This window comes from Ixodes scapularis, unplaced genomic scaffold (assembly GCF_016920785.2).
Source record: "Ixodes scapularis isolate PalLabHiFi unplaced genomic scaffold, ASM1692078v2 ptg002725l_1__unscaffolded, whole genome shotgun sequence".
Classification (NCBI taxonomy): Eukaryota; Metazoa; Arthropoda; class Arachnida; order Ixodida; family Ixodidae; genus Ixodes; species Ixodes scapularis.
In genome coordinates this window covers 493,942-519,238 of record NW_024610265.1, presented here as the reverse complement: position 1 = coordinate 519,238, position 25,297 = coordinate 493,942, and the positions used below count along the sequence as shown (strand labels likewise).

General features: G+C 46.8%; 1 protein-coding gene across 1 annotated transcript in view; it reads left to right on the top strand.

Moving 5' to 3' along the window:
• Nucleotides 1–25,297, top strand: part of LOC8025636 (SEC14-like protein 2) — an 80,637-nt gene that overhangs the window by 9,445 nt on the left and 45,895 nt on the right. The window contains exon 2 of the mRNA XM_040207657.2: nucleotides 6,031–6,100. Coding sequence (XP_040063591.1) covers nucleotides 6,031–6,100 — 70 coding nt within the window. The remainder of the gene's footprint in view (nucleotides 1–6,030; nucleotides 6,101–25,297) is intronic.

The following is a 25,297-nucleotide window of genomic DNA, read 5'->3' as shown; positions in this document are numbered from 1 at the left end:
TATCTACGGGGCGAGATCTGCGAATGACGAGGTTGGAAACATGTTTGTGCAGCTTAAAAAAAATACTGTCTGCAACGTGACACTCGGCATGACGCCTCTTCATGATCAATACCACAGCGCAGACTGTTTTTTTTTAGTTCTCAATAAATGGTGTTCAGTAGTCTAATAATTATTCGGTAAAGAGCTCTAATTAACATAATAATTAAAGTAACAACAAATGAAGAAAAAATATTGTAAATGCCATAATTGAGACACGTAATTTATTTAATAAATTTGCCACAAAAATAACAAACAAATATCGCGCTATATTTACACCGTTAGACGCAATTAAAGTGGAGGACAAGGCACTCTTTAAGCCCCGCCCACATATTAATGACCCCCCCCCTCTTTATTACTACTGGATTGGCTTGGCTGCTCGGTTGAACAGGCTAAGAAGCCCAGTATCTTCCTTTCGCGAAACCTGGTGTGTCTAGTATGGTGTATGACACCGCCTGCTAGTTGTGCGAGCAGACGCGCATCAGCAACTAAAATGGTCTGCTATTTCACCACCGCCTATCGTCTTCTGCAGTGCCCGTGAGACGCAGAGACAAAAACTGCATGTCGGCGTCCGTTTTCGCCTCCGTCCGTCAGCTATTCCGCCCCCCGTCTAAAAACTTCTTCAACGCTCAGAATACGAGACCATAAAGCTGCGTTCTAGCGTTCTATCATGCTCGAGCCACGGTTCAATACAAGCATTGGTCAGCCTCTATCGATGTGCGGTAATAAACGGCCGAGAGGACTAAAAAATATATATATATATATATGCAGTCCTTCCAGCTTTACTGCTCTTGTTAATTTTTAACGCGAGAGCGTTAAGAAGCTTCGGACGCGCCGGCCTCGGTGGCGTGCCAGAAAAGCCGGCGTGACGCGAATAACCCGATAGCGTTAAGGAGCTCGTGTTGCGCCAACCTCGGTGCCGTGAAAGGAAAGCTGGCGTGTAGTGAAAAACCTGATTGGTCGATAGGGTCACGACATCACAGCCACAAGACCTAGGCTCGACTGTCTGGAGGAGCGTGCTGTTTCCATCCGTCGCCGATTCCGCCCAGTGGCGCTGCGATCCTGCCGTCATCGTTCGTCCGTGGAGGATGCGTACCCCGCAGCTAGGCCGCCGCTAGGCTGCCAGGAGAGGACACGTGTGCGATGGATGCGGCGCCATGTACCAATGCGGGGCGCTTTTCTCAGCTGTCATCTGCCACGAGTGCGGATGTCACATCTACGTCCGCTCCTGCTCGGCGACGGAGTCGGTCACGTGAGACTAAAGCAGAGAAGGCGGAGACAAAGGCTAGGCTTGAAGAGGTGGTGCGCCATAAGCGGGCCGAGGATTCGATAACGCTCTCACGTTCTACTTTTAAAGGGATGCTGAACCGAAATTCGGATTTCACGAAATAAGCTTGCAGACTTGTTCAACACGGCACCATAAGCCACAAAACACCACTCATATAGCCATATCTCGAGCGGATGGCCGTATTTCTGGAAAATAAAGGAGCGAGCAATGGACAATGTTGACGTCATCTTATCGCAGCAGAGTTGAGAAGGAGGACAAATTGCCTCGCTCCCTTTCCTCTCCGCGCCCTCGCGGTGTCAAACCGAAAAGAGGAGGAAATGAGCATCGCATGAGCAACTGATCGTCTTTCGGCCCTCGTGCGAGCGCGCTGTTCTTTTAAAAAATACGACGATCAGTTGGAGATACCACTTTACGAGTGACGTTTTAGGATTTGTAGCATCCCGCCTATCGATCCTGCGTTGTTTTCTGAAATTCGATTTTTGGTTCAGCATCCCTTTAAAGGAGAAGCTTAAGCGTCCACCGACCTTTTTACACATGACATCCGCGAGGAAGGTAGGTGAGCGTCATGGAGACACAATTAAACTGCGACGAGAAAATATTACTTTTGTTAGGCTAGGTGCACTGCAAAACTTAAGAGCGACTTGCTTTCTGAACGGAAATGACGGCAACATAAACAAAGAAACGCCCGATTGCCTCCAGTCAAATAGCTCGTAAATTCTTACCGGAGTAGGTAGATATATATTCTCGGTATTAAACCGTGGTTGTAATCACAACGGTTGCGCATTTCACAGAGCAGCAGGGCCGCTTTTACGCGAACAAACATCTTTATTTAGCACAAACTCGCGCGAAGGAACACATCAAGCGAGATCAAGCAGCGTAGTCACGTGGCACCCTAGGATTGGGCCAGTCCCGCTACTAATCCAATCACCCACCGGCACAGCGCTTCTGAAGGCGTGTGACGATAAGCTTAGGCCAGTACCACCACGAACCCAAGCACCCTCACGGCGCTTCCAAAGGCACGTAATTGCGACAGTTGTTTGCTACAAACAAGATCGGTTGAAGAAATGTTCCTATATAACCTCGGTGAAGTCTGAACGACTCGCAGTCATAAAAAGCAACTATCTCAACTATATATGCTCCTTGAGCACGCCGTATATGCGCCGGCAGCCATGGTCGTTATCGGTTGGAGACGAACCGGAAAGGCAATCTCGGATTTTTTTTTAAAACAATAATGACTCTATCTATATCGTCTTGATTCTCAAACATAAAAAAATAACGTCGATAAAAGTACTATTACGCCACGGAGAGACAGGTTTACAGCATATATTTCACACGTCTATCATTTCTCCAACCAATGAGAACAGAAACAAGGTGTTTAGTTTTGTAAGCACCGGGCGGTGCCTAGAGCAGGGCTACCCCCGCCTAAATGGCGCCTGAGCGCAAAAAACAAATCTCCAAAGAAACACTTTCAAAAAAAAAGACAAACTCCTTTAAATTTGCTCTGTTCACATTAGTGCATTTTTAAGAGACCGATAATTATGGATACATGGTTATATAAGTGGTGAACCGCAATAATTGAGCTCATATTGTTTAGGCGATAAAAGAAGAGCAATTTTGAATTTATTGTTTAATTTAATTCATTCGTTTGTTTCGCGTATACCTAGAAATAAAGTGTTAAAGTGAAGAGACGACAAGAAAAAATGTTTGCACCTTTTCACTGACGCCAAGTTGACAGTTTTTAAGTATTGTTGAAGTAATAGCGAACAATGCTATGCGGGATTTTCCTAGAAACGCTTGTATTATTTAAAAACATAATAGAGTGGATTTTCACACAAAAAATGCTACAGCTTTACTGATCCTTTGCCTCCCTTTACCATGGGCAGCAGCAACGTGTGAAACGAAACGCAACGAAGGAAAATTCTCTAACACGATGCTGTGGCTTAAAGGAGCTGTGCAACGATATTCAATTGGAATGTATCTCTCTATACACGAGCTTACTGGCACACCTGGGACTCAAGGATACTCACACGCAACGCCATTGGCCAAGAAACTCCTTTGTTGCGGTGTAATTTCAAGGACAAAAGCGATCCTTTTCATTCAATCTCTCCTTTGCAAAATTTGATGACGTAACTCGGGGGTCCCAGTACACCCAAGTGACGATATTTGAATGCGGTTCATAGATTGGACCCGAGCATTGCGTGGGCACTCGACTTGGGCTCGTGACAATTGCTAGCTCGAGAAGCATTCGGGTTTTGACCCGTGTCCAATCGCTGCAACGACGACAACAGCCGAGCCATAACAATGCCTGGAACTCAGCGCGTGTCCTGCGCTTTGCCAACCCCAGCGCGTGGCTATGATCAACACTGGCGGCATATAATCGGCTCCAGATCACGTGGCCGCTTGTTCTGGCTGCGAGTTGAGGGGGTGAACGCTGCTCGTTTTTCTTAAATTTTTTTCTGGAACTTCTATTGCGTGGGGTTAAAAACGAACGCGTGTTTCATAGGTCATTAACGTTAAGGATCCGTTTTAAGCGGTATTTGCGCAAAGTACAAATATTGTTGCATTGGTCCTTTAAGAATATGATAAAACTTTTACAAAAAAAAATATTTTTAGTGCATGTTTTCAAGTTTTACATGTGTCCGGTTAATCGGGAAAAGTATAAATCGACGATAAATACATAACTTGAATAATCACTGGATTGCCAAAGCAATTTACATGTAATATTGTTAATTGTACCAAAACATAATATTAAAAGATCAACTTCTGGTGAAGTACGAGCTTATACATAAATTCTCAATTACCGCGAAATGCAAAGTATTACATTCAAACCATATATAGAAAGGCGCGACGTACTTTAAATGCCATTTGGCATATCTGTCGTTGAACTCTTCAAAGTTCGAAGTTTTTCAATGAACCTGTCGCCAGCCGACCACCTGCTGCTAGGAGAGCAATCCGTGAATAAAATCGCACGGCGGTTAAGTTTTATCGCGATCCTATGTAAAGAAATGAAGCACTTGGACATACCGGAGATGGTTCAGAAATGCCTAATATATTGCACTGGGGAGGCTGTTGGCCAACAACACAGTGTGGATAACCGCACTGATATCGGAACGTGTTACCTATTGATTTACACCTTGCCCTACTTCTACGATGGGTGCAGCTAGTAACGACTTATATGTCATTTGCAGCTTAAAAAATGCCGTACGAGGCCAGTTCGGAGCATCTTATTATCGCTGGATGGACGGATGGATGGATGGATGCTAGCGGCTTTACCCTCCACAATGGGCTGTAGCTTGCGCCATCTAGCCACCGCTCTGCAGCCAAGGAGCCGTGTTGCGAATTCAGCGGTTTTCCCTCTAAATTTAGCAGTATTCTGAGTTGTCTAGAAGAATAATTTGTCGTTTTTTTGGAAGGCGGGATTTTTCGTGGTGTTGAATTTATGTTAACATGTGTATCTTTTCTGATGGTCTAAATAGCTTAATTTATTTTATAAGACACAGTCAGGGTCATCATCTTTGCTTACTCTCACAAAAAAAAAAAACAACAATTGTGGTTAGTGAGAGTAGCTTTCGTGACGCCATCCAGATATTACTGTGTGAAGCCTTGAAATATCCTCTTACCTTATTTATGCGCGAATGTAGGAACTCGTTTTCCAAGCCTGCCAGATGAAATGAGCCCAGTGAACTTTGCACAATAGTTCAGGAAACATGGGGGCTGTAGGAATCGAAACTTCGAGACTGGTTACTGGAAATTCCGTGCGACGTTAGACGATTTGAACTGCCACCAGATACTGCGCTAAAGATTGGAATGATGGTGGTGTACATCGGCAGGTATGGCAAATATAGCACACTTGGTAATACCTGGTAGCAATAAGTTCATGCAGTAGACATCATTCTGTGCAAGGAAGCAAGATGAGTCAAAACCCATAACTCCCTTATAAGGGTTCTTTATTTATCATGCTGTTTCTAAACAAACTACAGCGGTAAATTCTGTTCAAAAGTCATTCTTGCCTTGCCCCTAAAACTCAGCGGTTTTTAGTTGTTTTTCTTCGGATTCCAATTGCGGGTTTTCAAAGTTTGAGTTGGCAACAATAGATTACTGCATTAGCCGATAAGACCGACAAAAAACGATTCAAGAAGCAAGACTCTTTAACATATTAATTCACACCCCGTCTTTCTTAAACTGTTAATGGCTATAGTTACCATTGGAGCGAGTAACAAGTGGCAGTGCTGCACTCTAAGAAAAGCCTGCGAGTTTACTATCCCGCATAGCTCAGACACATCCGATCACCTCGCTCAATAGAAGAATTCAAGGGAATTAATACGCGATCTATTCGTGCTAAGAGTAGCACGATTATATTTGAGACCATTAGATGCATGTACGCAGGGACACTGGGCAAGTTAAACGTATGATCATTGTTCCTGCTCACTTTGCTTTTTTTGTTGTTGTCTACGTGTATTTTAAGTTTTTTCGCTCCTTGTGATCATTCTCTCGTGCGCTGCGATTGACTGTCTCCATGCTTTCCAGGAAAGTGAACATACAGATTTATTTTTAATTAAAGCGTCAGTTACGTTCTTATGTAACCTGTGTACATAATGTGCTGAATTTCCTGGTATTGAAGCATGCGTCTTCAACCACTAGTCGAAATGTCCCGGTCTCCCATAATATTCGAAAAGTCAGAGACACTCAGTTCCTTCTCAATGCAGCTCAAGAGCCGCCTGGTGGACATAAGATCTGACGAGCACACAGACTCATTCCTGCTTCGCTGGCTCCGAGGTGAGACAAGGCCCTGGCTTTGTTAAAATTTTTGCCTTACGCTGCCATTGCGTCTGCTATCTGCAACAACACTCCCCCCCCCCCCCCCTAAAAAAAAAAAAAAGAAGTTGGGGGGGGGGTCTTATTGTGCTATGTTTGGCACGGAGGATACACAGTCCTTTGCAGTGAGCCTGGTTAACACCATGCCAGTGCACTAGAATTTTGACGTCATCACACTGCGATCGAGCGCACGCCTGTAAATTTGAGAAGTGTGCTGCCTCTACCTTCAGCTGGTTCTCGTGTCAAGGCATTGCGTTGAAGGATACTCGACCTCGAGCTCGAACCCCATTGCTGAGTAGCCGTTATCCGACTGTGCCAAATAACTCATTCATTCAATCATCTCATAAAATTCTGTGCTCACGAAGAGCTGATGCCTTAGTCATGATGCACAAATAATGAGATTCATCGGAAACAAAATAAAATGATGAAACAATTGCATTTCATATTTATAGGGATAGAGGAAACTGCTCAGAGGCCTTAGGTATTACACGTGGTGTTGACCTGGCCAGTGTAAAGCCACACGTGCTCTGCTGCTGAGGTGTTTCGTTGCATTGCTTTGATGGGCGCTCCTGCTAAGGCAACCTGCGAGGGCAACTCATGTTATAAATGACATGTAGGAAGATCGCAATCTGTTTCTTTTAGGTGTAATTTCGCGGTGGATTTCTTAGACTCCCATTAAAGTAATCAGCTATATACATTTTCTGCGTTCAGAGGTAATAATCATTAAATAATATAATAATCATTACTAGCGAAGTCACCTAGTTCGTACGCCATGGTTACATGAACTAGAATGATTATGTAACGTTACACTAATTACTTGAGCTAATACCGAAGAAAATAGAGGACGACTTGGCATAAGAAGCAGTTATCCAGCGTCCACACCTCTCAGTTGTTCCATTATAAAACAGACAGATATAAAAACATTACCACGAGCAGGAAGGATCACGTGACCTACTGAAGTAAACAAAAGTATTCGAAAAAAAGACAATTAATTTGGTAATTCTTCTATTACTTTTCAGACCGTGTAAAATAGTGAATCTAAAATTTTCTCATATGTAGCTCTAGCCGTACCCTAATTGATGTTACTATATTGGGTCAGGTGTCAGTATTATCCAGCTTTAATGAATATGGCTTTCGGTACATTACCCAAGTACCAAGGAGCATACTGCGAGCTTAGGTACACGCATTGCACCTGCAGCTTTCTGGAGCAGTAAAACGCCTAAAAAAAACGGCATTTTCATGTGCGATTTTCAAAACCTTATATTCATCGTTTACTTCATATTACTTATAATCATAAGACGAAAGCGTCCAGCGCCTGTATACGTACGGGCTCAGTATTCGCCTTGGTGCTTGGCCAATTTGGCAAAAGGTATTCGCGGTGTCATATGTTTGCTTCGCCGACAGCTGTGAAGGGTCCATAAAGTTTTCCTGGTATAGCATACCGCTGCAGTGTCTGGGCAGCGTATTTGAAAACAACTGTGTGCAATCGGAGCACGGGTCGACTTTTATTTACCGACTCTGAGCACGTAAAGCTCGACCATTTCACGACTGTCGCATAGCAGTGAGAAGACCTACAAACGCAACGAAAACGCTCTCGCTGGTCACGGTCTGTTTTTAAACGGTTTTGACTCGATGGCTATCGCCCCTGTGTTCGGGAAAAATCAGTAAACAGGATAGTCAGGGCGTTTTAGTATAAAAAAATGTGTTATTGATCCGCGTTTTTCTCAGAATTAAAGGAAGGACGCGTTCAAAAATGTTTTCAGGGTCAATTAATGTCTTTATTTCAGACGAAAAGAAGTCTAGGGGGCTGGCATAAAAGAAGACAAAGTTGTGTCCTAAATAAGTAGAATGATAGTGTTTATATATTTATAAACATTTTTACATACCTATGAACTATAACTATTTAGTACGATATTGTTTATATATATATATATATATATAGAGAGAGAGAGAGAGAGAAAAATACTGTTGCATAGGACGACGAAAAGTGCATAGGAAAGTAAACGTACCTCGAAGCTTTTCGTGGAGTTTTATTACATATAGGTCGATGTTTCGGCCTGAGTCAGACCTTTTTCGAAAAAGGTCTGGCTCAGGCCGAAACGTCGACCTATATGTAATAAAACTCCATGAAAAGCTTCGAGGTACGTTTACTTTCCTCTCTCTCTCTCTCTCTCTCTCTATATATATATATATATGTGTTTACTTTCCTCTCTCTCTCTATATATATATATATATATATAACGGGCATGGTGGCGGGAGGCCGAAGGCGTGGGTATAAAACTGAGAAGAAAAAAACCCTTAGTGAAAAACAGCAACAACGGACGATTTAATCTTCGACGTTTCGGCCGGAGTCCGGCCTTCGTCAGGAAGAACTTTTACAGATGAACGCGGGTGGTATTTATACAATGCTACGGTCGAGACCAAATTTCGGAGGGGTGACGGTTGAAGCTTTCGAGAGAGGGAAGCGCAGGGCAGTTCTTATCCGGGTGAAGAAGCTTGACGGTCGGTGCTAAGTTTCAAGGACGGCGGGATGACGGTTGTAGCTTCTTGAGAGGGGGTGCAGGGTGACTTTGTGTTCGGGCCGGCAGCGGTGACCTATATTCGCAACTCCAGCGACCTATACACGTTTGCAAGTCCGGCTTCAGGGCGCTGCCATCTTGCCTGTCTGGGGTGCGCTTGGACCAGTCATAATCCGATTACGAAGCCTTGCTAAGGCGTCGTAATCGGATTATGGCCGCTCCCTCCCGAGAGCGCACCCCACTGAGGAAGATGGCGGCGCCCTGAGACCGGACTTGCAAACGTGTATAGGGGGCGCCACCACCAAACAAACATGGCGGCTGAGTCCAGGTCGCGTCGGCTCGGCCGGGCCGCCTGAACAGGTGGCGCGTTCAATTTAACAGATTTTCTTTTGTTTAATGCCCAATTTTAATGGTATTTGAACTGAGACGGTTAAGTGCAGCCGGTGCACATAAACTTTCAAAGCATGGTTTTGTTTTCCCGGTGTTTTTTGTTATTTTCGTGTCAAACTTTCTTTTCGGAGATTTCGTCCAAAACCGAAGCTATGGGCTCCGGAGAGACGGTAATACACTAATCAGTTTTGATCATATAAGGAAAGCGGCAATGACTACAGAATTCTTCCACCGAGAGTAATATTCAGCTAACTCGCATGCCTCGACCATGTGACTTCTCTGTCCGCGAAATCGAGCTTTTGTGCGTATCCGCGTTTAAGAAACAGCTCCAGTCGTCTGCTCGGTCAAGAACACAGGCTGCAGGAAAATTACGAAAATTAAGCAAGCGCTTCTTGAGCCAAGGAGCATGTTAACCCGCCGGCACCCCACTAAGCAGCTGATACTCGTATTTCAATTCAGGTTTTAGTAGCAATCGAGAAGTCATTTTGACGAGCGGGTTATGTATTATATTACGTACTATGGTCCCACTAAAGCAATATTAGTATATTCTTCGGGTTGAAATATGAGCTTAGTTGACTAGATATTAGGTGAACTGCCGAATAAAAGTCTATTTGACAGACGGAGAGATACTACTTAAACTTAGCCAAATGGTTCTAGCCGGCAGCACGGAGACAAACTGAAGAGAGTCTTCATTGGAGTTCACGCAGAACCTCTCTGCACTGAACTTTGCTTCGAATCCCGAACGGAGAAAATAAGTATTTTTTTGTGGCCGGTCAACCTGAGCAATGCAGATATATATTGCTGCTGGCTTCGACGGGAGTATAATATAAATATTGAAGGCGCGATAGATCAAAATGCCGTGACAGCATCTAACGTTTCGAGACGCGTCCCTCACCTTTTGAAAACGGATAATTTCCCTCATTCATCATTTGCAGCGAGCAGGTTTTCCTGAATCAAGTAATTGCGAAATCAGCCCAACTCCTTCAGAGTGGTCCAGAGGCTTTTTCGGCGAAAAGCAGCCAAGATGAATAGCCAACGCACCGACCGGCGTGGGTGGCTCAAACTTGAAGCTAATCGAACACAACCAAACTCAAGAAAAGCAGCTATCGAACCTTCCCATGCACTTGACTGCAACAATGGTGTTCCCTCCAGTGAAATGCCTCGTCTGTCGTCCTCAGTCCACTGTTCTACATCCTTATAAAGAAACCCCTTATCAGTTACCAAGGGGTCGTCACTTTGAATGTGATTCGAGACAGACAAGAAATCAACGTTTTTCCGTGATTTCTCCCCATCCAAAAAATCGAAAGCACGAGACCGTGTGGTGTGGAGTAAACGGGCTTTCAAACACGTGATGGAAGGAAACAATCTACTGAGGCTTCACCACACTAATGAACACTCAGGTTGAACTTAAGAAATTTTCGGACCTTCGTGAAATTACACTGTTCGCCGTCGCGCCGGCAATACGTGTCTGCGAAAGCCACCAGAGACGCGGAGGGGCGCGGAGCGACCTGGACCGGCTGGTTCCCGGTTTTCCCGCTTGGCGGCGTCCGTTTTGCTGCAGTCGCGAATAGACGATAGCGTACAATAAACGAGAGTTACACGCGCAAACTAAAGTGCTGTCTCAAAAAAAAAAAAGAAAAGGGCGGCACGGTTACTTGTGTGCATGCAGGCATGCATGAGTCAAACCTGGAAGGGAACAATGTTAAACCTAGAAGTAAAAAGAAATACAATGGATATCAGAACCTAGAAATAAAAGAAAAGTTGATGGTCCAGTTCCGGCCCCAAACACAGTACCACTGTTAACAACAAAATCTAAAAAAAAAAAAAAAGTGCTTTTTGATTGCTGTTGCTATTCGTCTGTTAGCATTTTAATCGATGCCAGAGTACCGGGGCTTTCATTTATTCCTTGTTTAATAGTGTTAAATCGGTAAATTAGGTAGGATTCACACTGTTCACGTTCGCGATTTGATTTAAATCCAGATTCTAGGAGCGTCACTGACAATTTATCAAACGAATGTTTTGGGAGAGCGAGATGTTTGGATAAAGGCAGTGCCGGAAGATTTATGGCGTGAGATTTGTGATTATTAAAGCGCAGTCTAAATGCCGTTCTAGTCTACCCTATGTATTGCATTTTGCATACCGTACACTCGAATAAGTAAATGACATTCGACGAGGCACATGTTAAGTTCCCTTTAATTTTGATCGAGAACTGCGAGTGCGTGCTGCTGGCCGTGGTAACCGGACAAAAGCTCACCGGGCAAAAGCTCACCGGACAGAAGCTCACCGGACAAAAGCTCACTCGTTTTTTCACAGACCCGGACAAAAGCTCACCTCATTTTTTTTCGCTACCCGGGCGAAACACGGGCTGAAATCAAATGCGGACGCGATGTACATTGCACCATTTTTAGCTGAAATTGTAACCCATCCCACGCAAGGGTTTACTACGGTTGATCGAATGCTATTTCGTCGAAACATGTTTTAGAGAACGGGCACGTTTTATTGAAGCACGTATAGAGAAAGCAGAGCCTCAGTTTAGAGATATGCCGTTTATCGAAAATGGAACGCTATTCAAAAAAGGCGTTTGTACTTCGCGCGTGTATCACTGGTGCGCGTGTTAACCCAAGCCCCTTCTGCGTTCCCGCTGCTTTGTGGCGGCAGTCTGCGGCGGCTCACTACAAAAATTTAACTCACCCGACTTATCCGTACACGCCGCTTCGCGGTGGCCGAATTCGCCAAAAGGAGACTCATCGCCTTTTTCTCTAAACTTTGTTTCTCTATAAGACCAACATGAAATTTTCTCCTGGCGAGCATTTGTCCGGGTCTGTTAAAAAATGGGTGAGCTTTTGTCCGGTGAGCTTCTGTCCGGTGAGCTTCTGTCCGGTGAGCTTTTGTCCGGGATTCACTGGCCGTGCTTGTGTGCTGCAACTGTTTACAGATTAGACATCCTGGGTGCCTGCAAGGCCTACATTCGTTAGGTGGTGGCGATGAATTTATCCGAGAGTTTACTAGCGCGTCTTTGAGGTTACGCGATCGTCTGTGGACTACCCCCGGGGCGGATGGAAACACGCGTTTAAGGCGCTCGCTTTGTTCGAGAATGTTATAATGTCGTCTCAAGACATTATTTACATCAGGATGGTTTATGCTATAAGTTAGACATAGATTTGTGCGTTGTGTGTCGCTTTGCGTGGGGCGCGGGCTGATGAGGTCTGCGCGGTTCAATTGTTTGGCTTTTCTGATTGCATCGTCGATTATACGGGGTGGATACTTTTATTTCCCTAGCACTGACTTTAAATTTTGACTGCTCGCATCAAAATCTGTCTCTTTTGAACAAATTCGTTCGAAACGATGAGCTTGGCTATAGGGAATGCTGTTCTTGCAATGGTGTGGGTGGTCGCTTTGATAATGAAGGTATTGCTGCCGATCTGTTGGCTTACGGTACAGGCTCGTGGCGAGTTTACTTTCGTCTATCTTAACGTTGACGTCTAGGAAGTTTATATATATATAAACAATATCGTTCTAGATAGTCATAGTTTATAGGTATGTAAAAATGCACAAATGCATAATAACGAAAGTTGAGGAGTTCCAAGAGAGGCCTTTACTCCACCAACGTTTCAAACAACAGGACCGCTTTTCTTCAGGGTGGGATGGTGTGTCAAATCCTTTACTCCACCAACGTTTCAAGCGGGGACCGCTTTTCTTCAGGGTGAGATGGTGTGTCTAAAAGAGAGGATATTTTGACACACCATCACACCCTGAAGAAAAGCGGTCCCCACTTGAAACGTTGGTGGAGTAAAGGCCTTTCCTGGAACTCCTCAACTTTCGTTTCACGTCCAACCGGCCCATTGCACCTTCTCACCGTGTGTGTGAATATATATATATATATATATATATATATATATATATATATATATAGATATAACTGGAAAAAAAATCTTGGTGAAAACAGCAACAACGGACGATTTATTCTTCGACATTTCGGCCGGAGACCGGTCTTCGTCAGGAAGAACTTTTACGGATGAACGCGCGTCCAAGTTTCAAAAGCGGCGGGATGACGGTTAGAGTTTCCAAAGAAGCGTAGGAAGAGTTCCAGATGGGCAAACGTTTACACTAGGGTGCCTACATGTTTCCGCCGCTCCGCTGTTTAGGGTGGCGACAACGTTTGTGATACCTGTTGCCGACAAACCAGTGTTGCCTACCTCGTTACCATGGCAGCCTCCGCTGTTTCGTCGACCATTTTGTCACACTCGCCAGTCGTGCGCTGGCGCTACCCCGCTAATCCTCGTTAGGGCTAGGGAGCGCCCACCGCTCTCGTTCCGACGGCGAGGTTTCGGCGTGCGATGCCGGTCTGTTGCGTTCCATTTTGTCGAGGGGACTCACGTTTCGATAAACGCAACGCATACTTCCTGCTCGCAACTTCAAAGTACGAAACACCCGAATAAAGAGAGCGACAGCCACGACGACCGCCATCCCGCTGAGCCTCCGACTCGTCCGACTCCTCTTATGAACGGAAACGGAAGTTGACTCACAGTGTTGCCGGTGTGTCGAAACTACGAAAACTCAACGTTGTGTACGTTTAGCCAAATAAGAAGTGGGTCAAAATGGCGGTGGGAGAGGATCTGGGAAAGGGTAACAAGAAGTTGGCGCCACCCTAAAGCGGAGCGGAAACATGTAGGCACCCTAGTTTACACAGTGCTACGGTCGGGTCCTACTTTCGGCGGGGTGACGGTTGAAGCTTTCGCGAGAGGGAAGCGTAGGGCAGTTCGTATCCAGGTGAAGAAGGTTGACGGTCGGGGCCAAGTTTCAAGGACAGTGGTTTGACGGTTGTTATATATACAGGGTGTCACAAAAGAAAATTTACACGGTCTTTTTGACCGCAAAAATAAACTAGGCACCGCCGAACGCTCATTCTCCGCCCAAAGGTAGAGGTAGAGGTCACAACAAGATGCCAAAGTTTCAGCCCGATCCGATAACTTAATCAAAAGTTATAAGTGGTTTTCTGAAAAGTTCAATGGGAAAATGGAGCCCATTTTTGCCTGTTTTCGGTTTCTGGCGCCATAGAGCCCCATGTGTTAGAAAACTCCGTCGGCCGCCATTTTCCCATTGAAATTTTCAGAAAATTCCTTATAACTTTTGATTAAGTTATCGGATCGGGCTGAAACTTTGGCATCTGGTTGTGACCTCTAGCGCTACCTTTGGGCGGAAAATGAGCATTCGGCGATGCCTAGCATATTTTTGCGGTAAAAAAGACCGTGTAAATTTTCTTTTGTGACACCCTGTATATCTATATTTACATCTGTCACGGTTCGCCCGAGACGGGTCGCACATGGAATGAAGAGAACGTCAAGCGGCAGAGAAGTTGCTACACTATATTTACAAAATACAAACACAATTCAAAGACCAAGTCAGGAAAACAATTACAACAAAAAAATACAAAAAAGAAGTAGGTTTAACTATGTAACTCATTGACGGGCAAAGAGGCGTCCGTCCCTCAGTCCCTCAGATCGAATGTCCCTGATAGTTCGTTGCGTGGACGAACCGCGAAGAAGTGCATCTCACCGTAGTCACCTCGAATCCTGGGCTTGGGAAGTAAAGAGTTGTAGTTGGAGCTTGGGCGTAGCAAGAGTCGGGCAAGTCCTGAACCACAGCCATAGACCTCCTTCCGGAGCTCCTCCTCCGACCGAACCTCAGGTTTCGCTGGCCATCCTCTCTTCCTTAACTTCTTTCTCTTGTACCCTCCAGCTGTCTTTTGCAGTCTACTTCTCTCTTCTCATTATGGCATGGAGCCGCGAAACCTAGACATTGCCCCCCAAACACGAAAATTTAACTTGGTTAAATTTTTTCTTGGAGTTTACTTCTACGTGGAACAGCTATGTGGTCGTCGGCAACGCAGCGCAATTTCAATCTTCCACAACTACACTTCCACATCACACTTTTCTTAACAACTTCGCTACTAACATATCACTGAGTCCAAGCACAGGCGTTCGATATAGACGAGACAAATCTATCAATCGAAACAAAAATACCAAAGCACACGCAACGATAAGCATTCTACAAAACTCTGTAAATATTTCTCAATATTTTGCCCATTCCAGAACTGTCTTATTTGATTCGGTGACACCGATCCGTTTCCTTCTTTTCCCAAACTTCAAAGCCAAAAAGAAAACGAAGAAATCATACTGCTAGCAGTAGCACGACACTGTACTTCACGAATGCAGACTGTGTTCTTAACTGCCAGCTTCCCCCCCCCCCCCCCCCCCCCCCGTATTCTTTCAGGTGTCATTACATGCACAACTCACAAAACCCACGATGTTAGTCACCCTCAGAAGAAAAAAACCTTAGTCCACATAAGAAGAAACAGTTTGAACTCGGCTAAAGAACTAACTTCCTCTACAGATTTCTCAATAGACACTAATTCTACACCAAACAGAAGGCACTTCAAATAGGCACACACTGATTCGAATTTATCGAAAATCACTTCGTGAACCAGCTATCGAGAAAAGCAGATTCGATTTTCAAATGTCTTCGCGTAACACATTAGCAATTCCAAAGTTTAACAAGCAAAGATAGCACTCAGTTTTCCAATACCATAACAAAAATTCACGAACATACGAAGACGAAAACAAAGATATATTTCGAGTAATTGGCACAACCCGTTACGAGAGAACCCAGTCTTAATCTTTCGATGAGATATGCAAGTTACTGATTACTCATCTAACCTTCAAGCCTTCGCCTTCTGGCTTCCCAGCTTACTGTGACTCTCAACCAGACCTCAGGATTAAAGATACATTTCGCATGATCTCTCCCACCCCCAGATGATCCAGATTTTCACGTTAGCGTAGCACGTGCTCTGTCTTTTGGATGAACTTTACACAGCATGGGGGTCTTTGACCCGCGAGCGGTCTCGTCGCCTGAAGGCCTTTCCTTTGCGCTGCCTGAGCAACATTCTGTGCGCGTTTGACCTGCATTTCAAACAAAGCTCGCGCTTCATTTTTTCACCCGTAGATTCATGCTTCGCTCTCTTATGGCGAATTCCACTGGTCGTTTTGGAGCGCGCCGGGATCGACTTTTCTGGAGCGAACCTATTTCACTTGGCGATCGGGATTGAGACCGACATGTTTCACTGGTCGTTTTGGATTAGCTCCCGCTCCAGACCTTGATCTGGATCCGATGGCGAATTCCACTGGGCGTTTTGGAGCGCGCCGGGATCAGTTGACCAGATCCGGAATGGAGCTCACAATCCGAACGGGGTCGCGCCGGCGATGGATCCCCCGTGGAACATGACCACTGCTCCGGGATCGGCATTTGCCTTCATGTCATTCGACTGCCGGGGAATCCCCTTTCCGCGGCCGCCGCGGTCGTTTTGAAGACGTTTTCGCAATCGCGGTGCTAACACGTGTTCAGCAACAGTCGGGCAACATGTTGCTGCCGCCCGGCAACAGCGTTGCCCGATTTGTTGTCCGACAACCCTGTCACACCGTGCTGACGGCGAGGACAACACGGGGAACACTCCGCCATCTTGATTGTTTACCTTCGTTCGTGTGCGGCGCGGAATCGCTGGAAATGTGACTCTACAAAGCGCTAGTGCGCCCGAAGGGCCGGGAATTACCACGGTACGACATCAACCAGTGGCTGTAATAAGAAAACTTGACACGGAGAGTATTTTCTGCTCTTTATTTTATCAAGATGTTCTTCATTCGCTGACAAAGCAGATAGCCCTAACCGAGGAAAGTGACATCGCTGATATATGTTCGGCATTTACGCCACCGTATGAAGTGTTTCTGTCCGGTTCTTTCGTGCAATTCCTATTTCTACAGTGAAATTGCGTTAGCACCGGCAGTACCCCAAACCGTCTTTTTTAACGTGGTGTTGAGCTGAACTGACAGTGCTTCAAAACTGCGACACCGACACCATCGGCCTTCATAACAATCGGTGGAATAAATATTTTTCAACGCTCTCTACTTGTCTACCGCCTGCTATGTGATCGATTCATTCCCCCAAAACGTCCTGGGTATTTTAGAAACAAATTAGGCGTCTGGTAGCGGCTGGTTCCAAGTTCCAAGCATCAACGTTTTCGAGATCGCGGCGCTAACACATGTTCGACGCACGAGTGGCAGGAATGGCTCAGGAGTGCCTAGCAAAGATTGCCGGAATGCCCGTAGCGCGGCAAAACCCTTGTCTTCTCTTCTCCTTCCTGGAAAACGAACCGGCTGTCGAGCCAAGGGGTAAGCAAGCGGCCATTACCATTTCTTCTGAGGCAAGATCAGGCGAGATGCCCGCGAGAAAGGAAGTCACGTGTGTGCGCCGAGGGCTGACCCGGCTGGCTTCCGGTTGAATCCGCCAAAATCGGGGGAGCGACTTTTCTCGGATCCAGATCGAGATCTGGAGCGGGAGCTAATCCAAAACGACCAGTGGAATAAGTTCGTCTCGATCCCGATCGCCCCGTGAAATAGGCTCGCTCCGGAAAAATCGATCCCGGCGCGCTCCAAAACGACCCGTGGAATTCGCCACGAGAAAAGTCACTCCAACGATTTCGGAGCCCTCGGCGCACACACGTGACTTCCTTTCTCGTGGGGCATCTCGCCTGATTTCGCCTACTGTGATTTCGCCCATCTCGCCTCAGAAGAAGAAGAAGCACGTCGCGGGCTGGGCTCCTAGATTGTCTCGACATCAGAAGAATTCGTAATGGCCGCTTGCTTACCCATTGGCTCGACAGCCGGTTCGTTTTCCAGGAAGGAGAAGAGAAGGTATTTGCCGCGCTACGGGCATTCCGGCAATCGTTGCTAGAAGCGCCTGAGTCATTCCTGCCACTCGTGCGTCGAACACGTGTTAGCGCCGCGTAGCGAAAACGTCTTCGAAACGACCGCGGCGGCCGCGAAAAGGGGATTCCCGGGCAGTTGAATGACGGGAAGGCATCCGCCGATCCCGGAGCAGTGGTCATGTTCCACTGAGGATCCGTAGGCGGCGCGACCCCGTTCGGATCTTGTGCTCCAATCCGGATCTGGTCAACTGATCCCGGCGCGCTCCAAAACGCCCAGTGGAATTCGCCATTAGCACTCGTTGTGCTTTTCTTAGCATCTCTACCTACAACCACGGGGTGCACCTCAGTGTCCCCTGGGTTCGACAGGCCTGAAGCTTCAGCTTCCCTACTCGCTCTGGAATATAGTTCTGAATCTCCAGAGGACGCATCCGCGCCTCTCATGTGGCCGCCCATTTTTACCAATGGATTGAAACCGTTGACACTTGTCGGCTCTAAAGCTTCCCTCCTTTGAAAGCTTTCACTCTGTATTGAGAAATCCTCAAATTCCCTATCAGAACTTTCTTATGCATCCTCCTCAGCTTCCAGGAGTGTTATCATCTCGTCCAGGCGATTGCACTCCGCCTGAAGACAAGCCGATTCCATCGCACTTTCCTCCCTCCACTGATGTGCCGACGCAGATGTAAGAAATCACTGCTCGTTGTCCTGGCGTTCCCACTGTTGGGTTACCTGCTCCCACTTTCGCTCCTCTTTTAACTCTGCAGCTGCTGACTCAAGTAGCGTCCTCAGCCATTCCTTCAGAGCCACACCTTCGAGCCCAACCGCCTGTTCGATTTCTAACACTCGAATAAATATCATTTTGCCACAGTAAGATAGTAGTGTAGTTACTATGCCCGTGAGGAATGAGACTGGGTGCTCACAACAAACGCCGCCATCCTGAGATTTATGCATTTTCACAACACAACGTTTGTCTGTAGACCATTCTCTACATTGCCACCAGCGCGCTTCGGACTTTATAGCATCAGGATGTCAGAAGCATCCTGGCAGGCTCGCCATTGCCACGGTTCGCCCGAGGCGGGTCGCAAGTGGAATGAAGAGAACGTCAAGTGGCAGAGAAGTTGCTACACTATATATACAAAATAAAAATACAAACAAAAACCAAGCAAGAAAAACAATTACAACAAAAAAATACAAAAAGAAGTAGGTTTAACTATGTGGTTCAATAACGGGCAAAGAGGTGTCCCTCAGTCCCTCACATTGAATGCCCCTGATAGTTCGTTGCGTGGACGAACCGCGAAGAGGTGCATCTCACAGTAGTAACCTGGAATCCTGGGCTTGGAGAGTAAAGAGTTGCCGTTGGAGCTTGGGCGTAGCAAGAGATGGGCAAGTCCTGGACCATAGCCATAGACCTCTTTGCGGAGCTCCTCCTCCGACCGTACCTCAGGTTTCATTGGCCATCCTCTCTTCCTTCTCTTCTTTCTCTTCCACCCTCCAGCTGTCTTTTGCGATCTACTTCTTTCTTCTCATTTTTGCATGGAGCCGCGGAACCATGACAACATCTGTACGAAGTGCGCCGTTAGGACTTATGCAGTATGGTGTGTTAAAGTCTGAAAATATATCTCCAACCAAAAAATGAAAGGCAACCCGACGTTTCAAAACCAACACGGTTTCTTCTTCAGGGGTGACTGGAGGCACGCGGACACAGCAGCAGCTCCCAACCTCTTCGTCTTCAAAAAGGCGAAGACGAAGAGGTTGGGAGCTGCTGCTGTGTCCGCGTGCCTTCAGTCACCCCTGAAGAAGAAACCGTGTTGGTTTTGAAACGTCGGGTTGCCTTTCATTTTTTGGTTGGAGATATATTTTCAGACTTTAGCTCTCACCCAACCAGGCAGATATCTGTCGAATATGTTTACTTTCAAGTCTTTACGCCTTGACTTCGGACCGGAAACAGCACAGCTTGCGAAGCGGTTTGTCAACGTAACCCGCAGCATTTCAGCCTACAATCTCATCTCGACTTCACGAGGTCCTGCCGGGATATGAACCTTGTTCCCCGAAGCCTCCGTCTCAAGCGCCTTGTCCACACCGAGGAAGGGCACAAGATCGTGGCGCAGGCAGAGAAACGATTGGTAAGCGCCAGAATTCACGATTGCCAGGCCACGCTAAGAAGAAAAGAACTGGACCTCTTCTTCGCACGCCGGCAACTCGAGCACCGCATCCCGGACGTGTTCCCGGCTTTGCAGGCTTTTGCCACAAGTGTTGCATCTACTGCTTTGGATAAACGACAGACTTCTCAGAAAGAGAAGATTTCAAGGCTATCAAGATCGGACCGTTCAAGTCGAGGCACCAATGGCACAAACTTTGTCAAGAACCTTTCCTCTCGACAGCTCTCGCCATGCGAGATTGCAGTCTTGGCAAAAGGCCACGGATTCAACATGACCACGCAACGGCCGCCTCTTCCAAAAATGGTCGCGGCTGTGGAGGACGGAATTATGCGCTTAGACCCTAGCATCCGGGATGGAGTGCGGCTTAAAGCGGTGGGCATCCTTTCCAAGCTCCCACAACGGCAACGACTCAACCTGCCGGCCGAAGAAGTTACAGCACTTCGGAAACTTCGCGAAGATACGGAGATTGTGCTCCTGCCGGCTGACAAAGGGAAGTCGACCGTCGTCCTGGACCGAGAGGTATACGAGGAAAAGGTACGGGATCTTCTTAGAAGCCATGCTTATGCAAAGCTCAAGAAAGATCCGACGCCACAGGTTCAGAGGAACTTGAACAAAATCCTGGCAGAGATATTCAAGAAATACCCTAAGTCAAAGAGCCTTTACTTGCAACTTATTTGCAGGGATGGCTCCGCTCCAGGTTTTTACGGCCTTCCAAAGATCCACAAACCCAACGTGCCTCTACGACCTATTGTGGACTTTACAACCTCACCGCTTCGGGCGCTATCCAGTTATCTTCACCGGACTTTGGCTCCCCTCGTCGGAAACACGTCGACCCATGTAGAAAATGCTGGCCACTTCGTGGAACGCGCCTCGCAAATACATCTCAACGATGGTGACACCATGGTGTCTTTCGACGTGGTGTCCCTCTTCAAAAGTGTCCCAGTTCCCCTTGCAGTTGCTGCAGCCCGCGAAGCCCTCGAAAAAGACAGCTCCTTGACCACAAGAACCAACCTCACTGTGGAGGAGCTGTGCCGTCTGCTCGAGGTTTGTCTCGGCAGCACATACTTCACCTTCAAAGGGGAGCTTTTCAAACAGGTCAGTGGCACTGCAATGGGTGCGGCCATCTCGGTCACAACGGCGAACCTCACGATGGAGGCAATCGAGCAAAAAGCGCTGAGGTCTTTTCCCAACAACCCCAAAGTATTCATGCGCTATGTAGATGATTGCTTCTGCATTCTCAAGGAACGGGACGTTAATAATTTTTTGGCACACCTCAACTCTATCGAGCCGGCCATTAAATTTACCGTAGAATATGAGAAGGATGGCACCTTGCCGTTCCTTGATGTGCTGGTGAACCGACGAGGACAAGATCTGACGTTTGCGGTGTACCGAAAACCAACACACACCGGACGCTACCTCGATTTTGTCTCCAACCATCCAACGAGTCATAAGGTCTCAGTGGTTTCGACCCTGCTGCGTAGGGCAACGACTATCTGCTCGTCGGAAACCGATAGAAAGAAGGAGAAGACCATAATTGAAGACCTAAAGAAAAATTGTTACTCTAGTAGCTTTATTGGGCGCATCGCCCGACGGCAAGGTCTCGCCAGACAAAACCAGATGCCAGTAGAAGAACGACAGCCCCATCGAGTCGCGCGCATAAGCGTTCCCTTCGTAAAAGGAACCAGCGAAGCGCTCGCACGAGTACTGGGAAAGCAAGGTATTCTGGTGGCCCACAAGCCCACGTCCACACTGGGAAGGTTTATGCCAAGACTGAAAGACCGTCCACCAAAGGAAAAAGCACAGGGCGTGGTTTACACCATTCCTTGCGCAGAGTGCCCAGCAACCTACATCGGCGAGACGAAGAACTTTCCCGAGCGTATCCGCCAACACAAGAACGACGTGCGGAAGTTTGACAGTGAGCGCAGCGCCATCGCCGAACATTGCGATACCCTAGACCATCGCATTGACTTCGCGAACGCGCACGTGGTGGACACAGAGCCCAATTTTCGAAGAAGGCTTTTCTTGGAATCGTGGCACATCCAGCACACGCCAGGAAACCTAAACAGGTCGCTGGGCGCTCTGCCCTCTGTGTACGCACATGGCCTCCGTGACCTGACGGAAAAGCTGAAGAGATGACCATCTTCATAACTAACAAGTTATTTTACAATTTTTCCAATTTCCTAACTTCTCTTTTTGATTTTTCCTTTTTCTTTCTTTCCTTTTTTGAAGACGAAGAGGTTGGGAGCTGCTGCTGTGTCCGCGTGCCTTCAGTCACCCCTGAAGAAGAAACCGTGTTGGTTTTGAAACGTCGGGTTGCCTTTCATTTTTTGGTTGGAGATATATTTTCAGACTTTAGCTCTCACCCAACCAGGCAGATATCTGTCGAATATGTTTACTTTCAAGTATGGTGTGTGTGTGTGTGTAGGGGGGGGGGGGGTGAAAATATAAAAAAAAATAAATAAGCGCAAACATGGTTCACGATATAATTAAAGCAGCTGTGCAACAATTTCAGGGCTTTGCTTAAAATATTGTGGAAGTTGATGCCAAGCACTTCTGTAGTAAACTACAAAAAAAAAAAAAAACATATTTTGCCTGGATACCCTAGCTTTTATTTAAAAAAAAAAAGAAAAATATCCAGGTTTTTGTCGCCTCTCAGCTCGTACGTCGTCTTTCGGGTCACGAGCGCAGCGACGTTGAAGGGGTAGGCGCGGGGTTCCGGAACAGTTCTCTCTTTAGAACCATCAGTGAGCAGCGAGAACTCATCCGCTCTCGACCGGGTGACCACGTGCTGGCGGGCGCCGCGCGAACAATATGGTGAAAGGAGGAAATTCTCATCCGGGTCCGGCCATAGCCGTCCGGCCCTGTCCCCCTCCCACTTTGGCTTCTGGCGGCTGTTTGCGGTAGCAGAGAGAGCTGACGGTTTTGTGAACCTAGGATAGATGGCGCCACTAAAACTCCGTATAATAAAAGTTTTGTCGATGATACCAGATTTTTGACGCATTTATCAATATGTTGGAACGACAAGATTTATAGAAAAGGTACCTTTTATCGAGCAGGTATTCGCACAACTTGCTATCTTTCTACAAGATTTCCCATTGACGTCACGCCGCGTGTTTCTGATAACCGCCGCTTGCGGCTGCAGGTCGGGGAATATTCTAAGTTTTGCCTCGCTATTACGCGGCGGAATCGCAACATTTCGATCAAACGAGGTGTGTTTTTTGTCATTTGTGACAATTTAAACACTATTAAAAGCAGAAGATGCCAATTCTTTCAACGTTTAAATCGTTGCACAGCTCCTTTAATCTCCGCAATATATTGTAAACAACAGTCAGAATAGGCAATATACACAACTTTTTCCGGTGGCATATCACAATCAACGATAGTTTGAACCCGAATAAAAACAAAGAAACAAGAGAGGCAGTTTGTATAATACCGACATTGCCCCACGTCTTTAGAGTCATTAAAACTTAACGAAAGCTCATGTGGTGGCATGATGAATATGCCTTTTTGTAAACCTGTATGTACGTGACATACACGGTGCAAAATGTTTCGTCTTAAGCACACAGTCCTACGACATGTTTGAACCGTGTGTTTGCACTTTGCGAAGAATGTCTAAATTTCGGTATGGCGCATTTGTTGTCTTATTTTCCCACGGCAGAAAATATTTGATCTGCGGTCATTGAATGCATAAATATCACGCGTTTAGACGCAACTTTGATCTCGCGACGACGTGCATAGTTTTCAACATTTTAACGTCTCCGAATTTGTTTTGTGCGTATGACTATTTCGAAGCACAAACAGATATTTTAACAAAAGCATTGCACTGTCGTTTCCAAACAATTTAACCCGCGGGAGCACTTTTAGTAACGTGCGTAGATGACAAAGCCAAATATGTGAAGAACATGTGGGCGTTCAGGTGGCGTGCCAATACTAAATTCCGTGGTTACAAAACGAAAGACGCCTGAAATTAATGTGTAGGCGCGAGAAAATAATTTAATGAGACAGTTAAAGCCCATCTAGCTTCAGCGTTCGGCTCGAGACTCGAGCTCAACCGATGCATCTTCGTTTTTACCACCTCCATGGCGCCAAGTCTGTGTTCAGCCTCAGGAGCCCAGAGATTGAAGAGATATTGCCACGCGCGTGGGCGAGCAAGCGCGCGCGTCGCACAGTGGTTACCGCGCTTGACTTTCACGTGGAAGGTATAGGTTCGATTCTAGTCAGGCGGACTGTCCTTTTATTTATTCTTTCAACTTGGGCTTACCGTAAGTTCGAGAACATTCTCGCCTGGTCGGGTTCCGATTGCTATACGCACCGAAAGTTCTACGCCGAATAATCCAGAAACCAACGAGGGTACATAAGGGGCTCCGCAAGGACAGCGGAGTCAGTTTCGCCCCAGCGTTCGACTGTGCTGCTACGCCGACTTCGGCACCCGCGACGCTCTGTTATTATCTTTGTACTCTTTTATTTTCGGCACAAGTTCGCCACATTAAACATTTATTTCGTCCTGTTCGTTTCCTGTTTTTTTGGTCACCACCCGTGACAATATCGTCAAGACCACAGCTTTTTATTTCGTTGTCTAAATGCAAAGCCCTGTCCAGAACACCTCGATCAGACACAGCTGAATTCCCAAGTAAGCGGTGTTCACACGGAAGAGAAATTCGCTGAGGAATTTGCGGGACGTCCTCAGCGGGAGCAACTCGTTCCTTCCGCTCGATCGTTCACCCGGACAACGGCGTCGATGGCCGGGACGCGAGCGCCATACAGTCATGGACATTTCAAGAAATGGGGGGCGTGGCGAATATCCATCTTCTCAATATCGCTCTACAACCAATGAGATTCCCTTCTAAGCCGATTAGAAGGCCGAAGAACCAATCACGAAGCGAGAAGCCTGAACATAATAGTCCACTCCCTTCGTTTCAGCGACTCCATGGCGAGAAAGTACTACAAAAGTTTGTCTTTGGCGCAGCGGAGTGCAAGTGGAGCACGCCAATTGAAGGGCAACATAAAAAAAAGGAGCAGGGAACGCGCGATGCAAGGCAGCCACGTGCGTGCCGTTATAGGTTGAGGGCGTGAAGGTAGGGGGGGGGGGGGGGGGCTACAAAAGCGCGTGGGCGCGTTTAGAGGCTAAACAAACACACACGAGGTGCCCACGAAGCAGTCGACGTTTCGCGCCGTAGAGCAGTTGGATGTAGGTGTTGCCACTCCAGACACCACAGCATGTATACGAGTTTGGCGGTTCCCGCAGTAAGAAAACTGGTGCGCCGTCGAAAAGCGGATTGTTTGTCCTTGCCGAGTATCCCCCCCACCCCCTCCTCCGTACTTCAGCCGCGGAGGT